This window comes from Cherax quadricarinatus, chromosome 49 (genome assembly GCF_038502225.1).
Source record: "Cherax quadricarinatus isolate ZL_2023a chromosome 49, ASM3850222v1, whole genome shotgun sequence".
Taxonomy (NCBI): domain Eukaryota; kingdom Metazoa; phylum Arthropoda; class Malacostraca; order Decapoda; family Parastacidae; genus Cherax; species Cherax quadricarinatus.
Genome location: NC_091340.1, coordinates 19,835,878 through 19,863,051, shown reverse-complemented (window position 1 = coordinate 19,863,051; position 27,174 = coordinate 19,835,878). Strand labels below are relative to the sequence as shown.

Below are 27,174 nucleotides of genomic sequence, written 5' to 3'. Positions count from 1 at the left end.
GCCCCTTGGCAGGGTGGGGGGGGGGCTGTGCGAAAGACTGATAGGTACAGTGAAGAGGTGTCTCCATAAGTACTACACAGAAGGCGGAATGGCACTGGTAGAGAAACTTCACCAATTCTTCCAGCTTGTATGGCAGTACGAGACAGTTCCTCAGGACTTTAAAGATGCTTCCATCATGCATCTCTACAAACGAAAAGGAAACCGCCAGGCATGCGACAACCACCGTGGTATCTCCCTGCTCTCCATCGCAGGCAAAACCCTGGCTAGAGTTATACTCAATCGGCTCAATGAACATCTAGAGCAAGGACTCCTACCTGAAAGCCAGTGCAGCTTCCAGAAAGATCGAGGGACTATCGACATGGTGTTCGCTGCTAGACAGCTACAGGAGAAATGTCAGGAACAGAACGCCGACTTGTACTCCACCTACATCGATTTGACCAAGGCCTTCGACACCGTTAGTAGAGAGGGCCTTTGGAGAATCATGGCAAAGTACGGCTGCCCAAAGACGTTTATCGCCATCGTACGCCAACTTCACAATGGAATGCTGGCCAGAGTCCAAGACAACGGAGAGACGTCTAAACCATTCCCAGTCTCAAATGGAGTGAAACAAGGCTGCGTGCTTGCTCCCACCCTGTTCAGCCTGATGTTCTCGGCCATGCTTACAGACGCATTCAGGGACACAGACGCAGGAATCAGCATCAGGTACCGTACAGATGGGTCTGTCTTCAACCTCAGGAGGCTTCAAGCAAAAACCAAGGCTGCAACTGACACCATCAATGACCTGCTATTTGCTGATGACTGCGCCCTCAACGCTGCTTCAGAAGCCGCCAGGCAGCACAGTGTTGACAAGTTCTCCGACGCCTGCAACAACTTCGGGCTGACAATCAGTACAACGAAGACTGAAGTGATGCACCAGCCTGCTCCGGGAAAGACGTATGTTGAGCCAAACATCACCATCAACGGACAGCGACTGAATGCCATAGACAAATTCACCTACCTCGGCAGTACCCTTTCCAGAAACGTTGTCATCGATGACTTGCCAAAGCCAGTGCCACCTTCGGCAGGCTCCACAATAATGTATGGAACCGAAGAGACATCACCACAAGCACCAATATCAAGGTGTACAGAGCTATAGTCCTCACCACACTTCTCTATGGCTGCGAAACCTGGACTGTCTACAAACGTCACGCCAGAAAGTTTAACCACTTTCACACCACACGGCTCAGAAAAATTCTTTGCATCAAATGGCAAGATAAGATCCCAGACACAGAAGTGCTGACTACAGCTGGCCTGCCTAGCATCTACACCATCCTAATGCAGACACAGCTTCGCTGGGCAGGTCACGTTGCTCGCATGCCAGACCACTGGCTGCCAAAGAAACTCTTATTTGGCTAACTGCAGAATGGAAAGCGCTCTCAAGGAGGCCAAAAGAAGCGCTATAAGGACACCCTTAAGACTGCTCTGAAAGCTTTCAACATCAACCACACCATGTGGGAGCTGATAACTCAGGACAGGAATGACTGGCGAGCAGTTGTCTAGAAAGGGGCAACATCCTGCGAGGCAAGCAGAATCTCACTAGCTGAGCAGCGCAGGCAGGCGAGGAAGACCAGAGCCATCAGAACCCTTGATGCCGCCACCCTTCCCTGTCCACACTGCCAGAGAACGTTTCGTGCGCGGATTGGCCTGACAAGTCATCTGCGTACCCACCAACTTCGACCCCAGGATGACTAGATGGTCCTCGTCGAATCGACGGACAAACATGAACACAGGAAGGAATTCCGTGCAGTGTTGGTGGAGGCGGGGAATTGGATAAATAATCGCCCTCTCTCGTACACGAGTGATACACCTGATGCAGACGTATTAACACCTTCTCACCTAATATGTGGAAGGAAATTGGAAGCTGCCCCTGTCTATAGAGATAATCCTGAAGAAAGTGATGAAGATTACAATGATGCGGCAGTGTTGAGTGATAAATTTAAGATGTTAAATAAATTAATCATTGGTCTACTGTGTGGCATAAAAAGTATCTTCTAACACTACGTGAATACTTTTATGGTGTGTCAGAGGCAGTAAATCAACAGAACACTCGACCAGGTGACATTGTGTTAATTGATCCTGAACAACATCGAACATTGTGGCCTCTGGGCAAGGTATTGACATCGTACTCAGATGCACAAAGTGTTGTCAGGAATGTCAAAGTGTTGTGTCATGGTCAGGAAAGTTTACGTATGATTAAAAAATTGATTCCTTTGGAATTAAATGGTATAACAGCTACATGACCCCCACTCAAACTGGGTCCCACCTAGAGTTGTTCATCACTACCCTGAGTACCCTGCAGGCTAGACTCCAGGAACATGTCTCCCAAACTTAAATCTTCTCCATTATCAGAAGTCAAGGAGAGGCACTGAAATTTTACCTTTTTACATTTTCCTAGTTACTGCACACACTGGAAACAGCTCAGGCAAGGTAGCCGCTGCGAACAAGGTGTATATGTTATAACTGTCCCTTAACATTGATTCCAATAAATAAAACTGATGCGGTGCCTTGACTAAGATGTTCATGTAGTCCAAAATGTAATTCATGTGTGTAAGCTTTATGGAAGTGTTCAGTCATGATGTTCATTGAAGACTGTTGGAATACTGCATCAAATTTACCTGTGACAAACTGCACACACATTTCAACATTTCACTTTTTAGTGATGTACCGTCCATAACCCTTGTGATGGACCAGGTGCTCCAGCTCCCTCGGTGCCCTGGTGATAGACCAGGTGCTTCAGCTCCCTCGTTGCCCTGGTGATGGACGAGGTGCTTCAGCTCCCTCGGTGCCCTGGTGATGGACGAGGTGCTTCGGCTCCCTCGGTGCCCTGGTGATGGACCAGGGGCTTCAGCTCCCTCGTGCCCTGGTTATGGACCAGGTACTTCAGCTCCCTCGGTGCTCTGGTGATGGACCAGGTGCTTCAGCTCCCTCAGTGCCCTGGTGATGGACCAGGTGCTTCAGCTCCCTCGGTGCCCTGATGATGGACCAGGTGCTTCAGCTCCCTCGGTGCCATGGTGATGGACCAGGTGCTTCAGCTCCCTCGGTGCCATGGTGATGGGCCAGGTGCTTCAGCTCTCTCGGTGCCCTGGTGATGGACCAGGTGTTTCAGCTCTCGGTGCCCTGGTGATTGACCAGGTGTTTCAGCTCTGGTGCCCTGGTGATTGACCAGGTGCTTCAGCTCCCTCGGTGCCCTGGTGATGGACCAGGTGCTTCAGCTCCCTCGGTGCCCTGGTGATGGACCAGGTGCTTCAGCTCCCTCGGTGCCCTGGTGATGGACCAGGTGCTTCAGCTCCCTCGGTGCCCTGGTGATGGACCAGGTGCTTCAGCTTCCTCTGTGCCATGGTGATGGACCAGGTGCTTCAGCTCCCTCGGTGCCCTGGTGATGGACCAGGTGCTTCAGCTCCCTCGGTGCCATGGTGATGGACCAGGTGCTTCAGCTCCCTCTGTGCCATGGTGATGGACCAGGTGCTTCAGCTCCCTCAGTGCCCTGGTGATGGACCAGGTGCTTCAGCTCCCTCGGTGCCCTGGTGATGGGCCAGGTGCTTCAGCTCCCTCAGTGCCCTGGTGATGGACCAGGTGCTTCAGCTCCCTCGGTGCCCTGGTGATGGACCACGTGCTTCAGTTTCCCCGGTTCCCTGGTGATGGACCAGGTGCTTCAGCTTCCCCAGTGCCCTGGTGATGGACCAGGTGCTTCAGCTCCCTCGGTGCCCTGGTGATGGACCAGGTGCTTCAGCTCCCTCAGTGCCCTGGTGATGGACCAGGTGCTTCAGCTTCCCCGGTGCCCTGGTGATGGACCAGGTGCTTCAGCTCCCTCGGTGCCCTGGTGATGGACCAGGTACTTCAGCTCCTTCGGTGCCCTGGTGATGGACCAGGTGCTTCAGTACCCTGGTGATGGTCCAGGTACTTCAGCTCCCTCAGTACCCTCTTTAATAGTGCCCTGGTTATCAGAGTTTATTCTATGGATGGAGTAGCAGGCGGTTTTGTTTGTGGGTCTGGGTTTGAGAGGAACCTGCCTAGTGTGGGCCGGTTGGCCTGCTGCATTGTTCCTTTCTGTATTCTATGAGAGAGGGGATGGATTTGAGCGGGACTTGCGCATTGATAGGGGGGATGGAGTTGTCGGGGCTTGTTGCTTGGGTGGCTCTGGGGATGGGTTGGGCAAATACTTTTGTTGGTGGGTTGGTTCTGACATGGACATGCTAAGTATGGGCCAGTGGGCCTGTTGCATTGTTCCTCATTTCTTGTGTTCTTGTGTTTCAGTGCGGAAGGGTCATAAGGCCATGTTTACGAGACAGTCTTGAAAAATTTAGAAAGGTTTAAAAGAGAAGTGATAAGTATTATTGGAACAGAATGATTTTTTTAATAATGATAATATAAAATCTATTAAATGTGATATTGCACAGGACATGGAGACGGAAGATGTACTAGGAACTTCAGGAAAGGAGCTGCCAGCAGCAAAATTCACACCGGTGGACTACATCATCTTCAGCCTCATGGTTGTGACATCCATCGGTATCGGAGTAATCAGCGGCATCAGGAGCCGCAGTAGAGCTACCACACAAGAGTACCTCTTGGGAAGCAGGACAATGTCGCCGGTACCTGTAGCATTTTCTCTACTTGGAGGAGCCATATCTGCTATTAGTCTTTTAGGTAAGTGTGATTTTAAATAATGCAGGTGAAGATTTGTGTATGCAATAATTTTGCAAAAATCATTCTGAATCTAACGAAAAAAATATATTTCATTGTGTTTGTTATTAAATTATTGTAAACTTATATAAAATATGTTTAGTACAATATATTTGGTACAAAATCTTTAATTTTTATATTAATTAACATTAATGAAAAAATATATCTATAAATGTATACCTGGAGAGGGTTTCGGGGGTCAACGCCCCCGCTGCTCGGTCTGAGACCAGGCCTCGTGGTGGATCAGGTTCTGATCAACCAGGCTGTTACTGCTGGCCGCACGGAAGCTACCGTATGAACCACAGCCCGGTTGGTCAGGTACTGACATTAGGTGCCTGTCCAGCGCCTTCTCGAAGACAACCAGGGGTCTGTTGGTATTCCCCCATATGTATGCTGGGAGGCAGTTGAACAGTCTTGGGTCCCGGACACTTACTGTGTTTTCTCTGTGTACCCGTGGTGCCCCTGCTTTTCACTGGGGGAATGTTGCATTTCCTTCTGAGTCTTTTTCTTTCATAGGGAGTGATTTTCGTGTTCAAGTTTGGTACTAATCCCTCTAGGATTTTCCAGGTGTGTATTATCATGTATCTCTCTCGTCTGCATTCCAAGAAATACAAACAAAGGGACTTCAAGCGTTCCCAGCAATTTAGGTACTTTATTATACTTATGTGTGCCGCGAAAGTTATTTGTACACTCTCCAGGTCAGCAATTTCGCCTGTCTTGAAGGGGCAGTTAGTTTACAGCAGTATTCCAACCTAGACAGAAAAAGCGATTTGAAGAGAATGATCATTGGCTTGGCATCCCTAGTTTTGAAGGTTCTCATTATCAATCCTATTTTTTTCCTAGAAGATGAGGTAAGATACATTGTTGTGGTCTTTGAAGGCGAGATCCTCTGACATTATCACTCTCAGGTCCTTCACATTACTTTTTCGCTCTATTGTATAGTTAGAATTTGTTGTATACCCTGACATAGTTTTAATTTTCTCAAGTTTTCCATATATGAGTGGTTGAAATTTCTCTTTATTGAACTTCATATTGTTTTGAGTGGCCCTTTTGAAGATTTAGATATATCCGCTTGGAGTCTTGCGGTGTCTTTGATGGTCACTGTCATGGCAATAAGGGTGTCATCCACAAAGGAAGACATCTTGCATATATATATATCTATCTTGCATATCTATCCAACCACCACCCTGGGGGGGGGTTAGAACCCGCGATCAGATTTTTAGATTTTGCCACCGAAGTGGCTAGTTTATTGTGCACCCCATATCCATCCTGTGGACGGTAGCGCGAGAGCATATGGATACACAAAAGGCCTAGGAACTAGGCCCCAAGGGGTTAACATGAATACATATGAATTGATATCTACATATCTATAGTTCACTTATCTGTTACAAGCAAATTTAGGAAATTTGCTTAGTATATCTGGTATCTTATTTTCATTAATAAGATATCTTGACATGTCACATAGGTTATTATACTGTCTCTGTATTCATCAATAAGTGGACAATTAAGCACATAGTGTTCAAGAGAGTGACCATATGCCTGATCACATAATATACATTTAGTTTGATCATCATCTGTGTGTCTCCCAAACTGCCAGAAGTAGTGTACGAATGGTATATAATACCGACAAGATGAGATTAAGACACATGTGCAACATCTGGGTATCTTTATTGTAGACGTTTCGCCATCCAGTAGCTTTATCAATACAAATTCTAGGACATAACTTGAAGACAGTAGAACTAGTTCTACTGTCTTCAAGTTATGTCCTAGAATTTGTATTGATAAAGCCACTGGATGGCGAAACGTCTACAGTAAAGATACCCAGATGTTGCACATGTGTCTTAAACCCAACCTGCCAGAAGTACTTGTAACCAAGCCTTAGCCTGGCCACTACAACATCTGTCAGTCTGTTCACATTGCACGCTGTTTCATAAACATACTTATCTACGTTCATGTTATCATAGTGGATTATAGATCTACTCAGGCTTCTAATTGCATTCCTATAACAATCATTTTCATTATTTACTTCTCTCCTAATATTATTCCTAATGCTAGACACAGATATACCAAAGTTATATTCTACATTCTCCTTCTTGGTACTCTTCTTGGCTAACATATCAGCTTTATCATGATGGAGTAATCCAATGTGTGATGGGATCCATAGTAACTGTACATTAATTCCTTTGTCCCTGATTTTTGAGTATCTATACCTGGCTTCTCCAATGAGCATGTTATTGGAGTCATTATATGAGTCAAGAGCCTTCATTGATGACATAGAATCAATAATGATGATAGTCAAGCTCAGTGTTATAGGTTAGCTTTAGCGCCATTAGGATTGCAAACAATTAAGTTTGCAGTGTAGACGCCCAGTTGTTAATTCTTATGCCTAACTCAACAAATTTATTATCGTTCTTAACTAGGGAGGTGGCAACAAGAGCAGATGCAGCCCTGCCAGAAGACTCTTGTTTAGATCCATCAGTGTATATAACTTGTGATAACTTATTACTACCAGCTAGGCGAGAAATTTCTTCTTGAGCAGTTACTTTAACAAGTGATTTAAGGAAGGTATTACTAGCAATGAGCTTCTTGGGAGGGACTTGCAAGTACCTGGAGTTTACCTGGAGAGAGTTCCGGGGGTCAACGCCCCCGCGGCCCGGTCTGTGACCAGGCCTCCTGGTGGATCAGAGCCTGATCAACCAGGCTGTTGCTGCGGGCTGCACGCAAACCAACGTACGAGCCACAGCCCGGCTGATCAGGAACTGACTTTAGGTGCTTGTCCAGTGCCAGCTTGAAGACTGCCAGGGGTCTGTTGGTAATCCCCCTTATGTGTCCTGGGAGGCAGTTGAACAGTCTCGGGCCCCTGACACTTATTGTATGGTCCCTTAACGTGCTAGTGACACCCCTGCTTTTCATTGGGGGGATGGAGCATCGTCTGCCAAGTCTTTTGCTTTCGTAGTGAGTGATTTTCGTGTGCAAGTTCGGTACTAGTCCCTCTAGGATTTTCCAGGTGTATATAATCATGTATCTCTCCCTCCTGCGTTCCAGGGAATACAGGTTTAGAAACCTCAAGCGCTCCCAGTAATTGAGGTGTTTTATCTCCGTTATGCGCGCCGTGAAAGTTCTCTGTACATTTTCTAGGTCGGCAATTTCACCTGCCTTGAAAGGTGCTGTTAGTGTGCAGCAATATTCCAGCCTAGATAGAACAAGTGACCTGAAGAGTGTCATCATGGGCTTGGCCTCCCTAGTTTTGAAGGTTCTCATTATCCATCCTGTCATTTTTCTAGCAGATGCGATTGATACAATGTTATGGTCCTTGAAGGTGAGATCCTCCGACATGATCACTCCCAGGTCTTTGACGTTGGTGTTTCGCTCTATTTTGTGGCCAGAATTTGTTTTGTACTCTGATGAAGATTTAATTTCCTCATGTTTACCATATCTGAGTAATTGAAATTTCTCATCGTTGAACTTCATATTGTTTTCTGCAGCCCACTGAAAGATTTGGTTGATGTCCGCCTGGAGCTTTGCAGTGTCTGCAATGGAAGACACTGTCATGCAGATTCGGGTGTCATCTGCAAAGGAAGACACGGTGCTGTGGCTGACATCCTTGTCTATGTCGGATATGAGGATGAGGAACAAGATGGGAGCGAGTACTGTGCCTTGTGGAACAGAGCTTTTCACCGTAGCTGCCTCGGACTTTACTCTGTTGACGACTACTCTCTGTGTTCTGTTAGTGAGGAAATTATAGATCCATCGACCGACTTTTCCTGTTATTCCTTTAGCACGCATTTTGTGCGCTATTACGCCATGGTCACACTTGTCGAAGGCTTTTGCAAAGTCTGTATATATTACATCTGCATTCTTTTTGTCTTCTAGTGCATTTAGGACCTTGTCGTAGTGATCCAATAGTTGAGACAGACAGGAGCGACCTGTTCTAAACCCATGTTGCCCTGGGTTGTGTAACTGATGGGTTTCTAGATGGATGGTGATCTTGCTTCTTAGGATCCTTTCAAAGATTTTTATGATATGGGATGTTAGTGCTATTGGTCTGTAGTTCTTTGCTGTTGCTTTACTGCCCCCTTTGTGGAGTGGGGCTATGTCTGTTGTTTTTAGTAACTGTGGGACGACCCCCGTGTCCATGCTCCCTCTCCATAGGATGGAAAAGGCTCGTGATAGGGGCTTCTTGCAGTTCTTGATGAACACAGAGTTCCATAAGTCTGGCCCTGGGGCAGAGTGCATGGGCATGTCATTTATCGCCTGTTCGAAGTCATTTGGCGTCAGGATAACATCGGATAGGCATGTGTTAATCAAATTTTGTGGCTCTATCATAAAAAATTCATTTTGATCTTCGACTCTCAGTCTGGTTAGCGGCTTGCTAAAAACTGAGTCATATTGGGACTTGAGTAGCTCACTCATTTCCTTGCTGTCATCTGTGTAGGACCCATCTTGTTTAAGTAGGGGCCCAATACTGGACGTTGTTCTCGATTTTGATTTGGCATAGGTGAAGAAATACTTTGGGTTTCTTTCGATTTCATTTATGGCTTTTAGTTCTTCCCGCGATTCTTGACTCCTAAAGGATTCTTTTAGCTTAAGTTCGATGCTTGCTATTTCTCTGACCAGTGTCTCCCTACGCATTTCAGATATATTGACCTCTTTTAGCCGCTCTGTTATTCTTTTCCGTCGCCTGTAAAGGGAGCGCCTGTCTCTTTCTGTTTTACATCTACTCCTCCTTTTTCTTAGAGGAATAAGCCTTGTGCATACATCGAGTGCCACCGAGTTAATCTGTTCTAGGCATAAGTTGGGGTCTGTGTTGCTTAGTATATCTTCCCAGTTTATATCGGTTAGGACTTGGTTTACTTGGTCCCACTTTGTTTTTGTTATTGAAGTTGAATTTGGTGAATGCTCCCTCGTGACTAATCTCATTATGTCGGTCTGGGGCTCCGCGCATACATGACTGAACCTCAATTATGTTGTGATCTGAGTATATTGTTTTTGATATGGTGACATTTCTTATCAGATCGTCATTGTTAGTGAAGTTGAGGTCTAGTGTATTCTCCAGTCTAGTAGGCTCTATTATTTGCTGGTTTAAATTGAATTTTGTGCAGAGATTTTAAAGCTCGCTTGAGTGTGAGTTTTCATCAGAGCTGCCTCCTTGTGTTATTACTGCAACAATATTATTTGCTATATTCCTCCATTTTAGGTGCCTTAAGTTGAAATCCCCCAGGAGCAAGATGTTGGGTGCAGGAGCTGGAAGGTGATATTAAATGTATGTGATATTAAATGAATACATCTTCCATGGGGGGGGGGGGTGAAATGCTCGTGTTGTCTACAGTGATACAGTTCATGCAGGTTATAAAACTTAATGTAATTGCACGTTTTCACAATCCATTTAGATCTGTGTGTATTTACCTCTAGACACTTGGTAAGATTCATTGTGACAGTCTGATTCATTTCTCAACATTCTAATACAGAGTACAGTGCTAATCTCAACAATCCTATCACTGATACTAGAAATACCAAGCTCCTTCCTCATGTTAAGAACCTCTGTAGATCTGGGACAACCAAGAATAATTCTGAGAGCTTCATTTTGCATTAATTCCAAGGGTCGGAGAGAACTTTCTCTAGCTAATATCAACATGGGAGCAGCCTAATCAATTAAGGACCTAACATAGGCTATGTACATCATTATCACGATTCTCACATTAGCACCATAGTTGGGATTGTAGCCAGCAACAGCTTTGAGAGCATTTAGCCTATCTTTGCATTTCTTATTTAGTTGTGGTATAGTGGATTTGTTAAAGGGTACATCTACACCAAGATATCTGTAGGTTTTAACGTAGCTAATGATTTCACCCTGCAAATAGATGGGTGGGGGATGTCGTTTGCTTGTCTGGTCGATACAAATTGCTTGAACTTCATTAAGAATGGTGTTCATCTTCTTATGCCCTGTTGTATGTATCATGATGTCATCAGCATAGCTTATAGCTATATGTTTAGGTGAGGTAGGCAGAGCATTTAGGAGAGCATTAATCAGAATATTAAATAGCATGGGACTAAGAATTCCTCCCTGCGGTGTACCTAAAGACATTTCTTTAGACTCGCTTCTAAAGCCTTGATAAAGGATACTTATTTGACAGGTATCCTATTATCCAGCAGAGTAAGCTACCACCAGTATTCATTTTGGCTAGTTCATGTAGTATAACGATTCTGTTCGCAGTATCAAATGCAGATTTTAGATCAAGAAAAGTGGTAAAACTAGTAGAGGTGTGTGCAGTGAGAAAGGTGGAAATACAGTTCTGCACACCTTTACCTTTCATGAACCCATAGAGGTAGGGGGAACATTGGTGTCTGATTCTGTAGTACAGTCTGTTAAGTATCATTCTTTCAAAGGTTTTACAAAGACAACTAGTTAAGGAGATCGGTCTAAATGTATCAGGCTGTTGGGGCTTAGGGATAGGCACAATGAGACTTTTGGTCCAGGAAGTAGGAAGAACGCCCTCAATGTAACTAAGATTATGCAGTGCCAACAAAGGGTTATCAGGCACGTGCCTTAGTTCTGAGAATATCATAGGTTGTACCATCCTCTCCAGGAGCAGTTGATCGGCCTTTAGTTAATGCATTATCTAATTCATACTCGGTGAAGAGGCAATCACTCTCATCAATATTTTGGCTCATAAAATTAATCTGTTTCAACATTTCTTCAGAAGTACTCTCTAAATTCTTTCTAATATGAGATGGAAGATTTTCATGCCTGGATGTTTTGGACCAGTCATTTATGAGGTCATTTGCTTTTTCAAGAGGAAAGGGATGAGCAACATTGCCAGTCTTTTTCCTGGTTATTTTATTTATACCTTTCCAAGCCAAACTTAAAGGGGTGGACCTATTTAATCCACTAACAAATTGTTCCCATTCCTGTTGCCTAAGTTCTTGCTTTCTATTCCTTGCATTTGTTAGTGCAGCTTGGAACGTTCTGAGCGGGTCTGGGGTTCTGCATTCACGGTATGCTTTACCAATCCTCCTAGCTGCATGTTAGATTGCGCAGCTGTGGATCATTATAGTATTTACATTGGTTTTTATTGTTATTTATAATGGAGGGTCTTTGTTTCCTATTCCTGCCCACTTGATCTGTGAGAACACTCTCAATAGTGGTAACTAAATTATCATTAAATTTTTGTGTGCCAGTGGACTGGTAATTTTTATACCATTGATCCAAGTGGTTAATAAAGTTATCTCTGTGTTCTTGGTTGAGAATAAGTTTCCTCCTTCTGAATTTAGCTTTTTGATTGCTGGAGATGTGATAAAGATTGACAGTTGTTAGTCTTGGGAAGTGATCAGATAGAAGATCATCAACTATGACAGAGTCATGCATCGTATATGATGTATTAAATCCAAGAGACAGATCTGGTATGCCACCATATATGTGAGTAGGCTCAGTAGTGCCCACAATTCGAACATTATCATGCTCATTTTTGCAATTTCACTAGTTTAGTTCCATTGGTGTTTGTTATAGACCCACCAATATTCTTATGTCTGGCATTAAAATCTCCAAGAAAGAGGGTAGGCTCACTATTGATGCGATCTGGTAAAGCATCAGGTCAAAGCTGGTTCGCTGGGGCATAGAGATTAAAAATGTTTATGGAAAAATCGCCTGCATATACTTTGACACCATGATACTGCATGTTAACTCGACTCTGCAAGGAAAGGAGTGAATGTGGCAAGTTCTTTCTGACATACATCACACAACAGTTGGTTGACCTTTGGTTATAAGCTGCATATCCAAGCAAGTTTGGTGGAGGTGCTCCATCTTTCAATCTACATTCCTGCAAACAGATGACATCAATATTCTTGGTTGCACTAATATGATGTAAGTCAGGCAACCGCTTCCTGATGGAAGAAACGTTCCATGAAAAGATTTGTAATGTATCCGTTGTAGTGAGTTTTTACAATCTCTTGCTCATAAGATGCTAAGACTATTATGCTTTGGCTACAGTGTGCAGGCACTTAAGAGCAAATAGCATAGTTTGTACGTGTTTATCTTAAGGACCTTTCGGCATCTTGGCAGCCAGTTACTATGTTAATAAATGTAAGAAGTCACTACACTGAAATACACTTTGAGCCTTTTAAAGTCTTAATTGTCATTTGTAAGTCTGTATTAACTGTCTATAAAGCAAAACACTGTTGCGGATGGTCAGAAATAATCCTAGTGTAGCGCTGAAAGAAAGGTGACGTAGTTACACAGCATTTTGACACTCGACTTCTGAGGGATGAATATGCGCTCTCTGACTACTCAGAGCCTCTTCGTTGGCATGTCTAGCGAGGTGAATATCCCTTCCTTGTCCCTTGTCTCTTATGGAATAAAGGCGGTTTTGCTGACTCAAGAGTAACAGACTAACTCTTCCACCTCAAGCAGCTGAACTAGAAGTGACCTATGGATGTGAACGAAGTAAATGATGGTGAAGGCGAATTCGAACGTTATAGAAGTAAGGAAGCTTTGAAAAAAGAAAACAAGATTTCAAAGGATGCTTGCTGCAAGAAACAACGAGAGCAACAACAGCCATCGCAGAACGGTTAGGCTTGATTTCCCTGCTAACACTGAGTTTGAGGTCAAGTTTAGATGGTTTTACGAAGCTACACTAGACAACCCAGAACAAAGCCTTCGGATTCGCTTTCGTCATGACGAGGATAATTACGTTTTTGTTACTAACGACCCAGCATTCATAGAAAAACTTCTTACTCATAAATATGCTAACATCCAACTCCAAGCTGCCCCACCAAGATCACCTAAATGCTTATTGTTATCCACAATGTCAATAAGTACTTGGATCCTAAATTCCTGTTGTCAGATCAAGTTGCAAACCCTCGTCGACTTCCAAATGATCTGATATTGGCTGAGTGGATTGACCAAGGGACTCCACCATCATATATATATACTCTCGTTCAGCGCTTAACAGGAGTTACAAAATAGCTTTGTACAAACCACCTCACCGTAGATGCTACAAGTGTCAGCGCTGGGGTCACATTGCTTGGAAATGCCCAGCTGTCACACTGGTGTGCAGTGTGTGCCAAGGCCCATCCTTCTCACCAGTGCTATGATATGATCAAGAAACACCAGACTGTTGCATTACAATGTATCAATTGTAAGACTCCAGGAGTCGCAGCTGCTCATGCTGACTGAAGAGTGAAAGCTGCCCACATCGCCAGCCGCAGGGCTCCTGCCTCACCCATCACCCCCCATGATGAGGCAGTAGGCCTACCAGATACTTCATGTCTGAATACTGTCCCATGCCTGATTTCAGACAATGTGGTTGAGCGAGTCACTCTGGGAGTACATCAACAGAGCACGATCACGTCTGCTATCAACACTAGTAATGCTGCTGGTGTTGACACCATCTGTGGCTGAGTCAGTTTTCAGTCAGCCACCTGGCTCAGCTGACAGGGACTTCATACCTCCAGATGAAGCAAGTCTTGCTGGGGTGATACACAACATGCAGCTGCGCATAACAGTACTGGAGAAGCAACAATGGTGTTTGAAACAATAACTTGAGCACCACGAGGAAAAACTTAGAGAGGTTGCAAATGAGTACATTAACCCACAGATTGTTAGCCACTATGAAAATGAGTGTGGTGATGATGAACAAACTGATGAGTGCAGTACAAAAATTTTGAATCTGATAGTGGTGTTTACAATCACATGATAGTCAAATTGATGAGTGTAATGTACTGATAGATACTGAGTGTGGAGATGACCCGGTTGTCGATAATGGTGTATCACTGGTCATTATGATGAGGGAAGTGGTACATGTGATTTTAGATTTTTTAGATTTTGCCACCGAAGTGGCTAGTTTATTGTGCACCCCATATCCATCCTGTGGACGGTAGCGCGAGAGCATATGGATACACAAAAGGCCTAGGAACTAGGCCCCAAAGGGTTAACAGGAATACATATGGATTTATATCTACATATCTATAGTTCACTTATCTGTTACAAGCAAATTTAGGAAATTTGCTTAGTATATCTGGTATCTTATTTTCATTAATAAGATATCTTGACATGTCACATAGGTTATTATACTGTCTGTCTCTGTATTCCTCAATAAGTGGACAATTAAGCACATAGTGTTCAAGAGAGTGACCATATGCCTGATCACATAATTTACATTTAGTTTGATCATCATCTGTGTGTCTCCCAAACTGCCAGAAGTACTTGTAACCAAGCCTAAGCCTGGCCACTACAACATCAGTCAGTCTGTTCACATTGCAAGTTGCTCCATAAACATACTTATCTACGTTCATGTTATCATAGTGGGTTATAGATCTACTCAGGCTTCTAACTGCATTCCTATAACAATCATTTTCATTATTTACTTCTCTCCTAATATTATTCCTAATGCTAGACACAGTTATACCAAAGTTATATTCTACATTCTCCTTCTCGATACTCTTCTTGGCTAACATATCAACTTTATCATGAAGGAGTAATCCAATGTGTGATGGGATCCATAGCAATTGTACATTAATTCCTTTGTCCCTAATTTTTGAGTATCTATACCTGGCTTCCCCAATGAGCATGTTGTTGGAGTCATTATATGAGTCAAGAGCCTTCAGTGATGACATAGAATCAGTAATGATGATAGAGTCAAGCTCAGTGTCATAGGTTAGCTTTAGCGCCATTAGGATTGCAAACAATTCAGTTTGCAGTGTAGATGCCCAGTTGTTAATTCTTATGCCTAACTCAACAAATTTATTATCGTTCTTAACTAGGGAGGTGGCAACAAGAGCAGATGCAGCCCTGCCAGAAGACTCCTGTTTAGATCCATCAGTGTATATAACTTGTGATAACTTGTTACTACCAGCTAGGTGAGAAATTTCTTCTTGAGCAGTTGCTCTAACAAGAGATTTAAGGAAGGGATTACTAGCAATGAGCTTCTTGGGAGGGACTTGTAGGTATGTGATATTAAATGAACACATCTTCCATGGAGGGGTGAAATGCTCTTGTTGCCTACAGTGATACAGTTCATGTAGGTTATAAAACTTAATGCAATTGCACGTTTTCACAATCCATTTAGATCTGTGTGTATTTACCTCTAGACACTTGGTAAGATTCACTGTGACAGTGTCTGGTTCGTTTCTCAACATTCTAATACCGAGTACAGTGTTAATTTCAACAATCCTATCACTGATACTAGAAATACCAAGCTCCTTCCTCATGTTAAGAACTTTTGTAGATCTGGGACAGCCAAGAATAATCCTGAGAGCTTCATTTTGCATTAACTCCAAGGGTCGGAGAGAACTTTCTCTAGCTAATATCAACATGGGAGCAGCATAATCAATTAAGGACCTAACATAGGCTATGTACATCATTCTCACGATTCTCACATTTGCACCATAGTTGGGATTGTAGCCAGCAACAGCTTTGAGAGCATTTAGCCTAGCTTTACATTTCTTGTTTAGTTGTGGTATAGTGGATTTGTTAAAGGGTACATCTACACCAAGATATCTGTAAGTTTTAACGTAGCTAATGATTTCACCCTGCAAATAGATGGGTGGGGGGATGTCGTTTGCTTGTTAATATCTTAGTTTTAGAGGAAGATATTATGAGGCCTAGTCGATTACAAATTGCTTGAACTTCATTAAGAATGGTGTACATGTGATGATAGTGATGAGTGTAATAAAAGTGGAGAGGTGAGAGCGAGGGATAGTGTCACCTTCCATACATTCACAAAGAGCGCTGTGACCTCTCTAAACAAAGACTCCCAAGAGGTCTCCATAGTGGAAGTGCACTTAAGAGACTCATGGATAAGGATAATACTGATATTGATATTGATTATGTCTGTCTGTTATTTAGTAAGTTTTTTCATTTTGCTGAGAAATTGAATCTATCCCTGGACTTTTATAATGGAACCAAACTCGTATAAACTATCCATTTTAAGCTGGAATATTGCGTTACTTAGAAAAATATTTTCTGACCTGTATCATAAAGTAACCACTGAATCCATTGATGTTGTGTGTCTACAAGAGTGCAGAGTCCCTGAAAAATCCCAACGCCCTAAATTGCCATCATTTGTTGCATATAACCTCAAATCTACTAACTCTTGTGTTCTATATATTAAAAAAATCACTTCCTCATCAACTTTTTGCACATAAGAAAACAGAGGGGCTACAGTATCATGGTGTTAGGATTTATATTGGGAACTCTGCTCTCAACATATTTAACTTGTATGTTCCTGCTGATAAGTTTAATTACTTGGAGCTCTCAACTTGTGTTCATTCTGAACCTACTCTTATTATTGGTGATTATAATGCAAGACACAAAAGCATTGGAAACTCTCAGTTTGGTAATCGTAATGGCAATCAACTGTTTTCACTCTTAAACAGTCATGATAATGTGCAAATTGTAGTTGACCTTGAACCCACACATATCTATGGAGGCGGCCTTGATCTGTGCCTGGGCTTCAATATTACTTCTGCCAGCTGTGTCTTCCATTGTAACAGATATATCATCAGATCATTTCCCAAGGCTAACCTCCCTAGATATTGGTAATACTATCCTCCCTGGTGGGATATTCAAACGGAAACGTTTTAATGTTTCCCCTGATCAGCATGATGACTTTGTTGCACATGTGACTGACTGGTATAATTCCTATGAGTGTACCTCTGTCGAGACTTTTAACAATGACCTTGTGAGCAGTATTCAGAACTTCTTAGAGCCGCCTCTGAAACCTCCTATTACTCTAAATCCAAATGACTTCCATAATAATCATAAGTCTTATAAAAACCATACCTATTACAATGATTCTAAACTTCGAACATTGAAACGCACTACTCACAGACTAGGCCTAGCCTATAGAAACCATCGTACCCCTGAAATGCTGAGCCTCTTCCAAACTGCCCTTGCTGCTGCCAGAGAGCGTATGACAGAGCTGTGGCAAACAGACTGGGAACAATTTGTCAATGGTCTCAATGCTCACACCCCACTTAGCCGGGCATGGAGGGACATAAATAGAATTAAGGGTAACAGAACTCGGCAGATCGTGCACCCTCATCCCTTACATAGGGCGAATGAGTTAGTCAGTGCTTGGGCTGCTACATCTAGCTATGACAATCTTCCCAGTACCACACAGGCGAAATTAATGGACAAATATGATGCATGGGAGAGACTTGTTTGCTTTATGCTCAGCAAGGCATTTGACTGCAACATTCCTTTCACTAATTATGAACTTGATGCAGCGCTAAGGGCAACTCCACGTCCCCTGCTGAGGATGGTATTACTTACAACATAATCAAATTGCTGTGTCGAGTACCAGGTAATCTTTTACTCGAATTATATAACATGAGCTATGTCACTGGGGAGCTCCCTAAATCATGGACCAATAGCCTCATTATTCCCATTCCGAAGCCCAATTAACAATTCTCATTTCGCCCAATATCCCTTACTAGCTGCTTGTGTAAAAAAATCGATTTGATGATTCTTAATCGTCTTATGCACAGAATTAAGCAATTCTTGTCTCCCCGGTTGCATGGCTTCATGCATGGAAGGAGTGTGCATCATTGCATTACCACCTTTCTCACTCTGCACACAGACAGCTCATACACTACCTTCCATGACTTTAAATCCGCTTTTGATGTAGCCAACCGACATGTAATCATTAGTGAACTTGCCAGAATGGATGTTGGAGGATGGCTTCTCCGCTGGATTAAAGGTTACCTGTCCAACAGAAAGTCGTCTGTGTTGTTCCAGGGACATAGAAGTGTATCTAAAGATTTTGAATTAGGAACCCCACAGGGAGGTGTGCTTAATCCCACCCTTTTCAATATTCTGATTAATGCCTTACTTAATGCTATGCCTAGCCAGCCCCATCATTAAATGGTTAGTTTTGGTGATATAATGATTCACACCACCGGATTCTCCAACACCCAAAACATTCTTAATCATGTACTAGCCTCGTGTCTGGACCTGGGGTTAACAATCTCAGGGGATAAAACAAAGATACTCAACAGGCGTCCTCCTCGACAGAGAGGCACAGTTCGTCAGATCCAGTTGCATGATGGGTCTCTTCTAGAATATGTAAGCAGATACAGGTATCTAGGCTTTGAGGTTCCACTACTTGGACCTGTTGTAACGAGACTTTGTCGCCAATACAAAGAAAGGCTGAGAGCACTTAGAGTTGTGGCAGGTTTTCATCCCAGGTATGGTGCTAATGTTAAAATTGTGAAAATGATGTATCTTGCTTATATTAGATCACTGGTTGATTATGCGGCGCCACTAATTGCACTCGTGTCTGATGCCCTCGTATTGCCAAAATTTTAAATATGCAAAAAGAACTTAATATTCCAAGCATTAGAGGTCGTGTTACTGAAAGAAATATCATTATTGGGGTCAATATGCTTAGGTTAGCCCATTCAAACCCCTGCACAGAAGCCCTCCAAACTTTCCTCAGCGCTGGTGAACATCCTTCCAGATGGATCGAAAAAGCTGGAACCGACATCCGCATGAACCAGCTACATGATCTATGTCAAGTTAGGCAACAGAGACACTTCCCTGCTCCATGGGACATTACCTCATTCCAAACTACCATTCCTCCATTTCCCCCCAAAAGTCTTCTTAAATCACAACCAAAGCTTCGTCTTGAAGCCAAACATGATGCCTTAAGCTGTATTAATAACTTAGTCACACAGAACACTCTTTCACAAATTATTTACGTTGATGGTTCTGTTCACCAGTCCACTGGTGCAGCTGGTAGTGCTGCTGTTGTCATACAGAGTGATGGCTCTCTTAAAGAAATTGGAGCATGCATCACTAACCGGGCATCTGCCCTTCAAACAGAACTGTTTGCCATACTCCTTGCACTCAAATGCGTCCATGTATCTAAGGTTGACACTTTAACTTTAACTGATTCTCTGTCATCCATAAATGCTCTCAACTCATTAAGTATAAATTGTGGCATGCTTGTGTCACAAGCCAGACACAGGTATGGTAAGATTGTGGACAGTGGAGTCAGAGTGCACATGCTGTGGATTCCATCTCACATTGGTCTTCAGATGCATGATAGAACTGATAAATTGGCTAAGCTGTATGCTTTCAAAGAGGGGGTAGATTACAATCTTGGGTTGCCAGTTAGCAGTTTGAGAACAATACGAAAAGAACTTCAGTTGAAATTTATTAACTTAAGACTTAGGGAGATTGACACCAGTCAGTCCATCTATCATCATTCCATCATGCAGGAGGAGCCACATGTTTATGGTCCATCCAACAAGATAAGCAGACCCTTGGATGTCACTACCGCCCGGCTCCGGCTGGGTTACAAGTATCTTTGGCAGGTTAAATCACCACCACTAGATGTAGATCAAACGAAATGTAAACTTTGCCAGATGGACTATTGTCACACCTTGCGTCATTATGTACTGGAGTGTGATGAAATTAATGAATTTAGAGGCAACTCACTCAGAAATGTTCAAGAAATGGCAAATTATTTTATCCACAGTGGTATATTGCAGACCATTCTGGAGAAATACCCTGACTTTGCTAGCTGTAAATAATGCATTACCATGTGTGTTTGTGTGTGTTTGTGTGTGTTTGTGTGTGTTTGTGTGTGTTTGTGTGTGTTTGTGTGTGTTTGTGTGTGTTTGTGTGTTTGTGTTTGTGTGTGTACTCACCTAGTTGTACTCACCTAGTTGAGGTTGCAGGGGTCGAGTCCAAGCTCCTGGCCCTGCTTCTTCACTGGTCGCTACTAGGTCACTCTCCCTGAACCATGAGCTTTATCGTACCTCTGCTTAAAGCTATGTATGGATCCTGCCTCCACTACATCGCTTCCCAAACTATTCCACTTCCTGACTACTCTCTGGCTGAAGAAATACTTCCTGAACTTTTCGTGTCAGAGGAAAGAAAGTCTCCCTGATAACATTGAGTATACATAGTGTATACTACAGTGGCTCCCTAGTATATTGATGATAAAGGCTAAAGTGTCATTTGAAAACAGGTGAATTTGTAAATGAAGTGATAAGCCTATAGAGGCAGGTGCCAGAAGTCGCCAGAAACTTACCACAGGTCAGCTGTTTTTAATAATCTTCCTGGCCTGCTAGTGTACTCGCATATAATCTAGTGATACCAGTGAATAGCAGAATACAGTGTTGTAGTAGCAACTAACCAGTATTATAATGGTACTTAGTGGAGTGGAGTGACTTTCATTAGTTTCTTTTTTCTTGAAATACCAGACATATACTGTGAATTTCATATAACCTGTAGTTACCAGCGGTCACAATATACACAACGAGAAGCAATTATTACTACAGAAAAAGCGTTCTCCTCCAAAATTTGCACCAGTTAACTATAGTGATAATATAGCATTTATTGTGGTGGAGACGGAAAAAAAAAAATAGAAAAGCTAGATACAGTGATTGATAAACAAGGGTGGAGGTCGACCGTTCGTCATTGTAGGAGTTGCCAGCAGTCACCGGCTCTTCAACACGCAAGTTATACTTTTGTATCAATCAAATCACAGATTACTCGGGTAGATAATTTCCAGTAGATCCTTCATATGTTAGCTCAAATCACCGACCAGTATGGTTTAAATAAGTGACCCACTGATCAGATCAGATCGACTGGTCCGAACCCTTGACTGGTCCAAACCCTGGACTGGTCCGAACCCTTGACTGGTCCGAACCCTTGACTGGTTTCAAACGGTTTTGTTGGACAGTAAAGCAGACTGTCAACGGATGGGGTTGTAGGCGCCCTTATAAACACAGACATTAAATATATACCAGGAACGTGCACGGTAAGCTGTCCAATATACAAAAACAGAAACAGAAATACAAATAGCTAGAGCTTCATTTAAGGAGGTTATTAATAGAATATTCAAGAGGTTGCTAGTAGAATTGCAGTAAATCAACCATTCAAATCATTATGAAGCTGTGTGTAGTCTGTGGTCAGTCAAACAAACGGGCTTCCACATGCATAAATTGTCATTTTTGTGGAAATTGGTGTCACGCCCCTTGTGCAGATATCCAAGAACTAGCTACAAGCAGTATTAAAACAGGGAAGTGTTTTTGGGTATGCCCAAATGAGATAAATTTGTGGACTAAAATCACAAGGGTATTAAAAGAGGTCAACATCAAAGCTGCTGTCATAGAAAACCTGGAAGCTTTCTACAACAGATGGGAACATAAAAAGTCTGGGCTGAATGGTACTGCCCTTGATACTGGCCATGTAGTCAGAAACTGTAAGGCTGGAGATGATGTCCTGGTAGTCAGTAAATGTGGGGCTGATAGTGCTGTCCTGGCAGACAGTAATGGTGAAGCTGGAGGTGCTGTCCTGGGAGACAGTAATGGTGAAGCTGGAGGTGCTGTCCTAGGAGACAGTAATGAAGCTGGAGATGCTGTCCTGGGAGACAGTAATGGTGAAGCTGGAGATTTTGTCCAGGTAGTCGGGAATTATACGCAGGAAGGAATACATATAAATGACCTCATAGGGGACAGGAGCCATAGTAGGGAAACAAGTATAGTCAAAGATAAAAATAAAACCAATATTGCAAACTAGAAATACCGCAGGAAATAGCAAACAAGAGGACTCCACTAGCAATAGTGAGGATATATTACCAAAAACAACTGGTGGGAGCTCCAGTGTTGGTGCTAGGGAGGATAGAAGTAAGACAGGGAAACATGCACCAACAGGGAATACAGTCACAGAAACCCAAGGCAAACGGAAACCAAGCCTGTGCACATACTATGCACTTGGTATCTGCTGGCATGGGAAATCTGGAAAAACAGATGGGACGTGCAACTATGATCACCCTAGAAAATGCCATGCCCATATGACAACAGGAAAATGCAAACTCCCTTCCTGTAAGCTTTTTCACCCTGAACTGTGTACCTCTTCAGTACAGGAAAGACTGTGCTATAACTTAAATTGCCAGGCATACCATCTAAAGGGGACAAAAAGATACAAAACATCCAGGCCATGGGAAAACCTGGGTAGCCACAGCCACTCAAGAGGGAGAGGTTTTTTAGTGCCAGGAAGGAAAAAAAACTGGCAGGAAATGGCAGAAATCGTACACCAAATCCAGTCATTCCTGGAGTGGAACCAGAGTCGATGGCCTCTACTCCAAACCAACAGATACAGATACTAATGCCGGAAAAAAAATCCCCCCTCAGTACCAACAATACCACCAGTCCGATAACATTCTTCTTGGCAAATATACAGGGTCTATAGCAAGCAACAAACAACAAAATACCTTTCATCCGTGGACTGCTTGCAGAGGCAAAGGCAATGTTTGCGGCTTTCACTGAGACCCACATAAAGGATCACTTGGACAACGAAATATGGATCCCAGGTTACAACCTATACAGATGTGACAGAGTGAACAGGCAAAAGGGGAAGGGGGGGTTGGCCTGTACATTGCAGAGTCACTTGTTTGCACAGAACTGCTAAATGCCTCAAATGATGTAGTAGAAGTTTTAGCAGTAAAGGTCGAGAACCAAAACCTAGTCATTGTGGTAGTCTACAAGCCTCCGGATGCAACATCCCAGCAGTTCCAGGAACAGCTGTTAAAAATTGACCACTGTCTGGAAAATCTTCCAGCTCCTGCACCCAACATCTTGCTCCTGGGGGATTTCAACTTAAGGCACCTAAAATGGAGGAATATAGCAAATAATATTGTTGCAGTAATAACACCAGGAGGCAGCTCTGATGAAAACTCACACTCACGCGAGCTTTTAAATCTCTGCACAAAATTCAATTTAAACCAGCAAATAATAGAGCCTACTAGACTGGAGAATACACTAGACCTCATCTTCACTAACAATGATGATCTGATAAGAAATGTCACCATATCAAAAACAATATACTCAGATCACAACATAATTGAGGTTCAGACATGTATGCGCGGAGCCCCAGACCGACATTATGTGATTAGCCACGAGGGAGCATTCACCAAATTCAGCTTCAATAAAAAAACATAAAGTGGGACCAAGTAAACCAAGTCCTAACCGATATAAGCTGGGAAGATATACTAAGCAACACAGACCCCAACTTATGCCTAGAACAGATTAACTCGGTGGCACTCGATGTATGCACAAGGCTTATTCCTCTAAGAAAAAGGAGGAGTAGATGTAAAATAGAAAGAGACAGGCGCTCCCTTTACAGGCGACGGAAAAGAATAACAGAGCGGCTAAAAGAGGTCAATATATCTGAAATGCGTAGGGAGACACTGGTCAGAGAAATAGCAAGCATCGAACTTAAGCTAAAAGAATCCTTTAGGAGTCAGGAATCGCGGGAAGAACTAAAAGCCATAAATGAAATCGAAAGAAAACCAAAGTATTTCTTCCTCTATGCCAAATCAAAATCGAGAACAACGTCCAGTATTGGGCCCCTACTTAAACAAGATGGGTCCTACACAGATGACAGCAAGGAAATGAGTGAGCTACTCAAGTCCCAATATGACTCAGTTTTTAGCAAGCCGCTAACCAGACTGAGAGTCGAAGATCAAAATGAATTTTTTATGAGAGAGCCACAAAATTTGATTAACACAAGCCTATCCGATGTTATCCTGACGCCAAATGACTTCGAACAGGCGATAAATGGCATGCCCATGCACTCTGCCCCAGGGCCAGACTCATGGAACTCTGTGCTCATCAAGAACTGCAAGAAGCCCTTATCACGAGCCTTTTCCATCCTATGGAGAGGGAGCATGGACACGGGGGTCGTCCCACAGTTACTAAAAACAACAGACATAGTCCCACTCCACAAAGGGGGCAGTAAAGCAACAGCAAAGAACTACAGACCAATAGCACTAATATCCCATATCATGAAAATCTTTGAAAGGGTCCTAAGAAGCAAGTTTACCACCCATCTAGAAACCCATCAGTTACACAACCCAGGGCAACATGGGTTTAGAACAGGTCGCTCCTGTCTGTCTCAACTATTGGATCACTACGACAAGGTCCTAAATGCACTAGAAGACAAAAAGAATGCAGATGTAATGTATACAGACTTTGCAAAAGCCTTCGACAAGCGTGATCATGGCGTAATAGCGCACAAAATGCGTGCTAAAGGAATAACAGGAAAAGTCGGTCGATGGATCTATAATTTCCTCACTAACAGAACACAGAGAGTAGTCGTCAACAGAGTAAAGTCCGAGGCAGCTACAGTGAAAAGCTCTGTTCCACAAGGCACAGTACTCGCTCCCATCTTGTTCCTCATCCTCATATCCGACATAGACAAGGATGTCAGCCACAGCACCGTGTCTTCCTTTGCAGATGACACCCGAATCTGCATGACAGTGTCTTCCATTGCAGACACTGCAAAGCTCCAGGCGGACATCAACCAAATCTTTCAGTGGGCTGCAGAAAACAATATGAAGTTCAACGATGAGAAATTTCAATTACTCAGATATGGTAAACATGAGGAAATTAAATCTTCATCAGAGTACAAAACAAATTCTGGCCACAAAATAGAGCGAAACACCAACGGGAGTGATCATGTCGGAGGATCTCACCTTCAAGGACCATAACATTGTATCAATCGCATCTGCTAGAAAAATGACAGGATGGATAATGAGAACCTTCAAAACTAGGAAGGCCAAGCCCATGATGACACTCTTCAGGTCACTTGTTCTATCTAGGCTGGAATATTGCTGCACACTAACAGCACCTTTCAAGGCAGGTGAAATTGCCGACCTAGAAAATGTACAGAGAACTTTCACGGCGCGCATAACGGAGATAAAACACCTCAATTATTGGGAGCGCTTGAGGTTCCTAAACCTGTATTCCCTGGAACGCAGGAGGGAGAGATACATGATTATATACACCTGGAAAATCCTAGAGGGACTAGTACCGAACTTGCACACGAAAATCACTCACTACGAAAGCAAAAGACTTGGCAGACGATGCACCATCCCCCCAATGAAAAGCAGGGGTGTCACTAGCACGTTAAGAAACCATAAAATAAGTGTCAGGGGCCCGAGACTGTTCATCTGCCTCCCAGCACACATAAGGGGGATTACCAACAGACCCCTGGCAGTCTTCAAGCTGGCACTGGACAAGCACCTAAAGTCAGTTCCTGATCAGCCGGGCTGTGGCTCGTACGTTGGTTTGCGTGCAGCCAGCAGCAACAGCCTGGTTGATCAGGCTCTGATCCACCAGGAGGCCTGGTCACAGACCGGGCCGCGGGGGCGTTGACCCCCGGAACACTCTCCAGGTAAACTCCAGGTAACATCCCTTTGATTCATCTGTGTCTTCAGCTTCCAACTGTGTCCCAGTGTTGCTGTGTCCAGTCTCTGGAACATCCTGTCTTTGTCCACCTTGTTAATTCCTCTCAGTATTTTGTAAGTCGTTATCATGTCCCCCCTATCTCTCCTGTCCTCCAGTGTCGTCAGGTTGATTTCCCTTAACCTCTTCTCATAGGACATACCTCTTAACTCTGGGACTAGTCTTTTTGCAAACCTTTGCACTTTCTCTAGTTTCTTTACATGCTTGGCTAGATGTGGGTTCCAAACTGGTGCCGCATACTTCAATGTGGGCCTAACGTACACGGTGTACAGGGTCCTGAACGATTCCTTATTAAGATGTCAGAATGCTGTTCTGAGGTTTGCTAGGCGCCCATATGCTGCAGCAGTTATTTGGTTGATGTGCGCTTCAGGAGATGTGCCTGGTGTTATACTCACCCCCGGGTGAGTAGTCTGTAGTGGAAGGAAGGCGAGGTAGGGGTCGGCCTAGGAAGGGTTGGAGGGAGGGGGTAAAGGAGGTTTTGTGTGTACGGGGCTTGGACTTCCAGCGGGCATGCGTGAACGTGTTTGATAGGAGTGAATGGAGACAAATGATTTTTAATACTTGATGTGCTGTTGGAGTGTGAGCAAAGTAACATTTATGAAGGGGTTCAGGGAAACCAGCAGGCCGGACTTGAGTCCTGGAAATGGGAAGTACAGTGCCTGCACTCTGAAGGAGGGGTGTTAATGTTGCAGTTTAAAAACTGTAGTGTAAAGCACCCTTCTGGCAAGACAGTGATGGAGTGAATGATGGTGAAAGTTTTTCTTTTTCGGGCCACCCTGTCTTGGTGGGAATCGGCCAGTGTGTTAATAAATATAAAAAAAATCTAAACCACTTAGCTCTATTAGAGAGGATTGTGTTAAGCAGTCTTGTTTCAAAAAATTCCATGTATAAGTTACTAAGAACAAGTGAAAGAGGATTTTCCCTTGCGAATACAGTGCATCTCCAGAGAAAGACACTTCTGAGCGAGTTCTTTCGTTAACACCTATCACCTTAACAGGTACCACGGTTACATTTATTTATTTATTTATTTGTTTATTTATTTATTATTATTTGGACATGATACATAGACGTACAAAAGAACACTGGATGAGTGTACATGCCAAAAGTCCCTTGTATGCAGAACATTATGTGCAGCTTAAAATTAACTTAAGATTAACTAAGCAATGATATATTCAGTGGTAAAAATATAGTAAACAA

At 43.3% G+C, this 27,174-nt stretch overlaps 1 protein-coding gene across 1 annotated transcript in view; it reads left to right on the top strand.

Moving 5' to 3' along the window:
- Positions 1–27,174, top strand: part of LOC128697069 (sodium-coupled monocarboxylate transporter 2-like) — a 228,589-nt gene that overhangs the window by 48,047 nt on the left and 153,368 nt on the right. Inside the window, exon 2 of the mRNA XM_070095085.1 lies at positions 4,437–4,683. Coding sequence (XP_069951186.1) covers positions 4,437–4,683 — 247 coding nt within the window. The remainder of the gene's footprint in view (positions 1–4,436; positions 4,684–27,174) is intronic.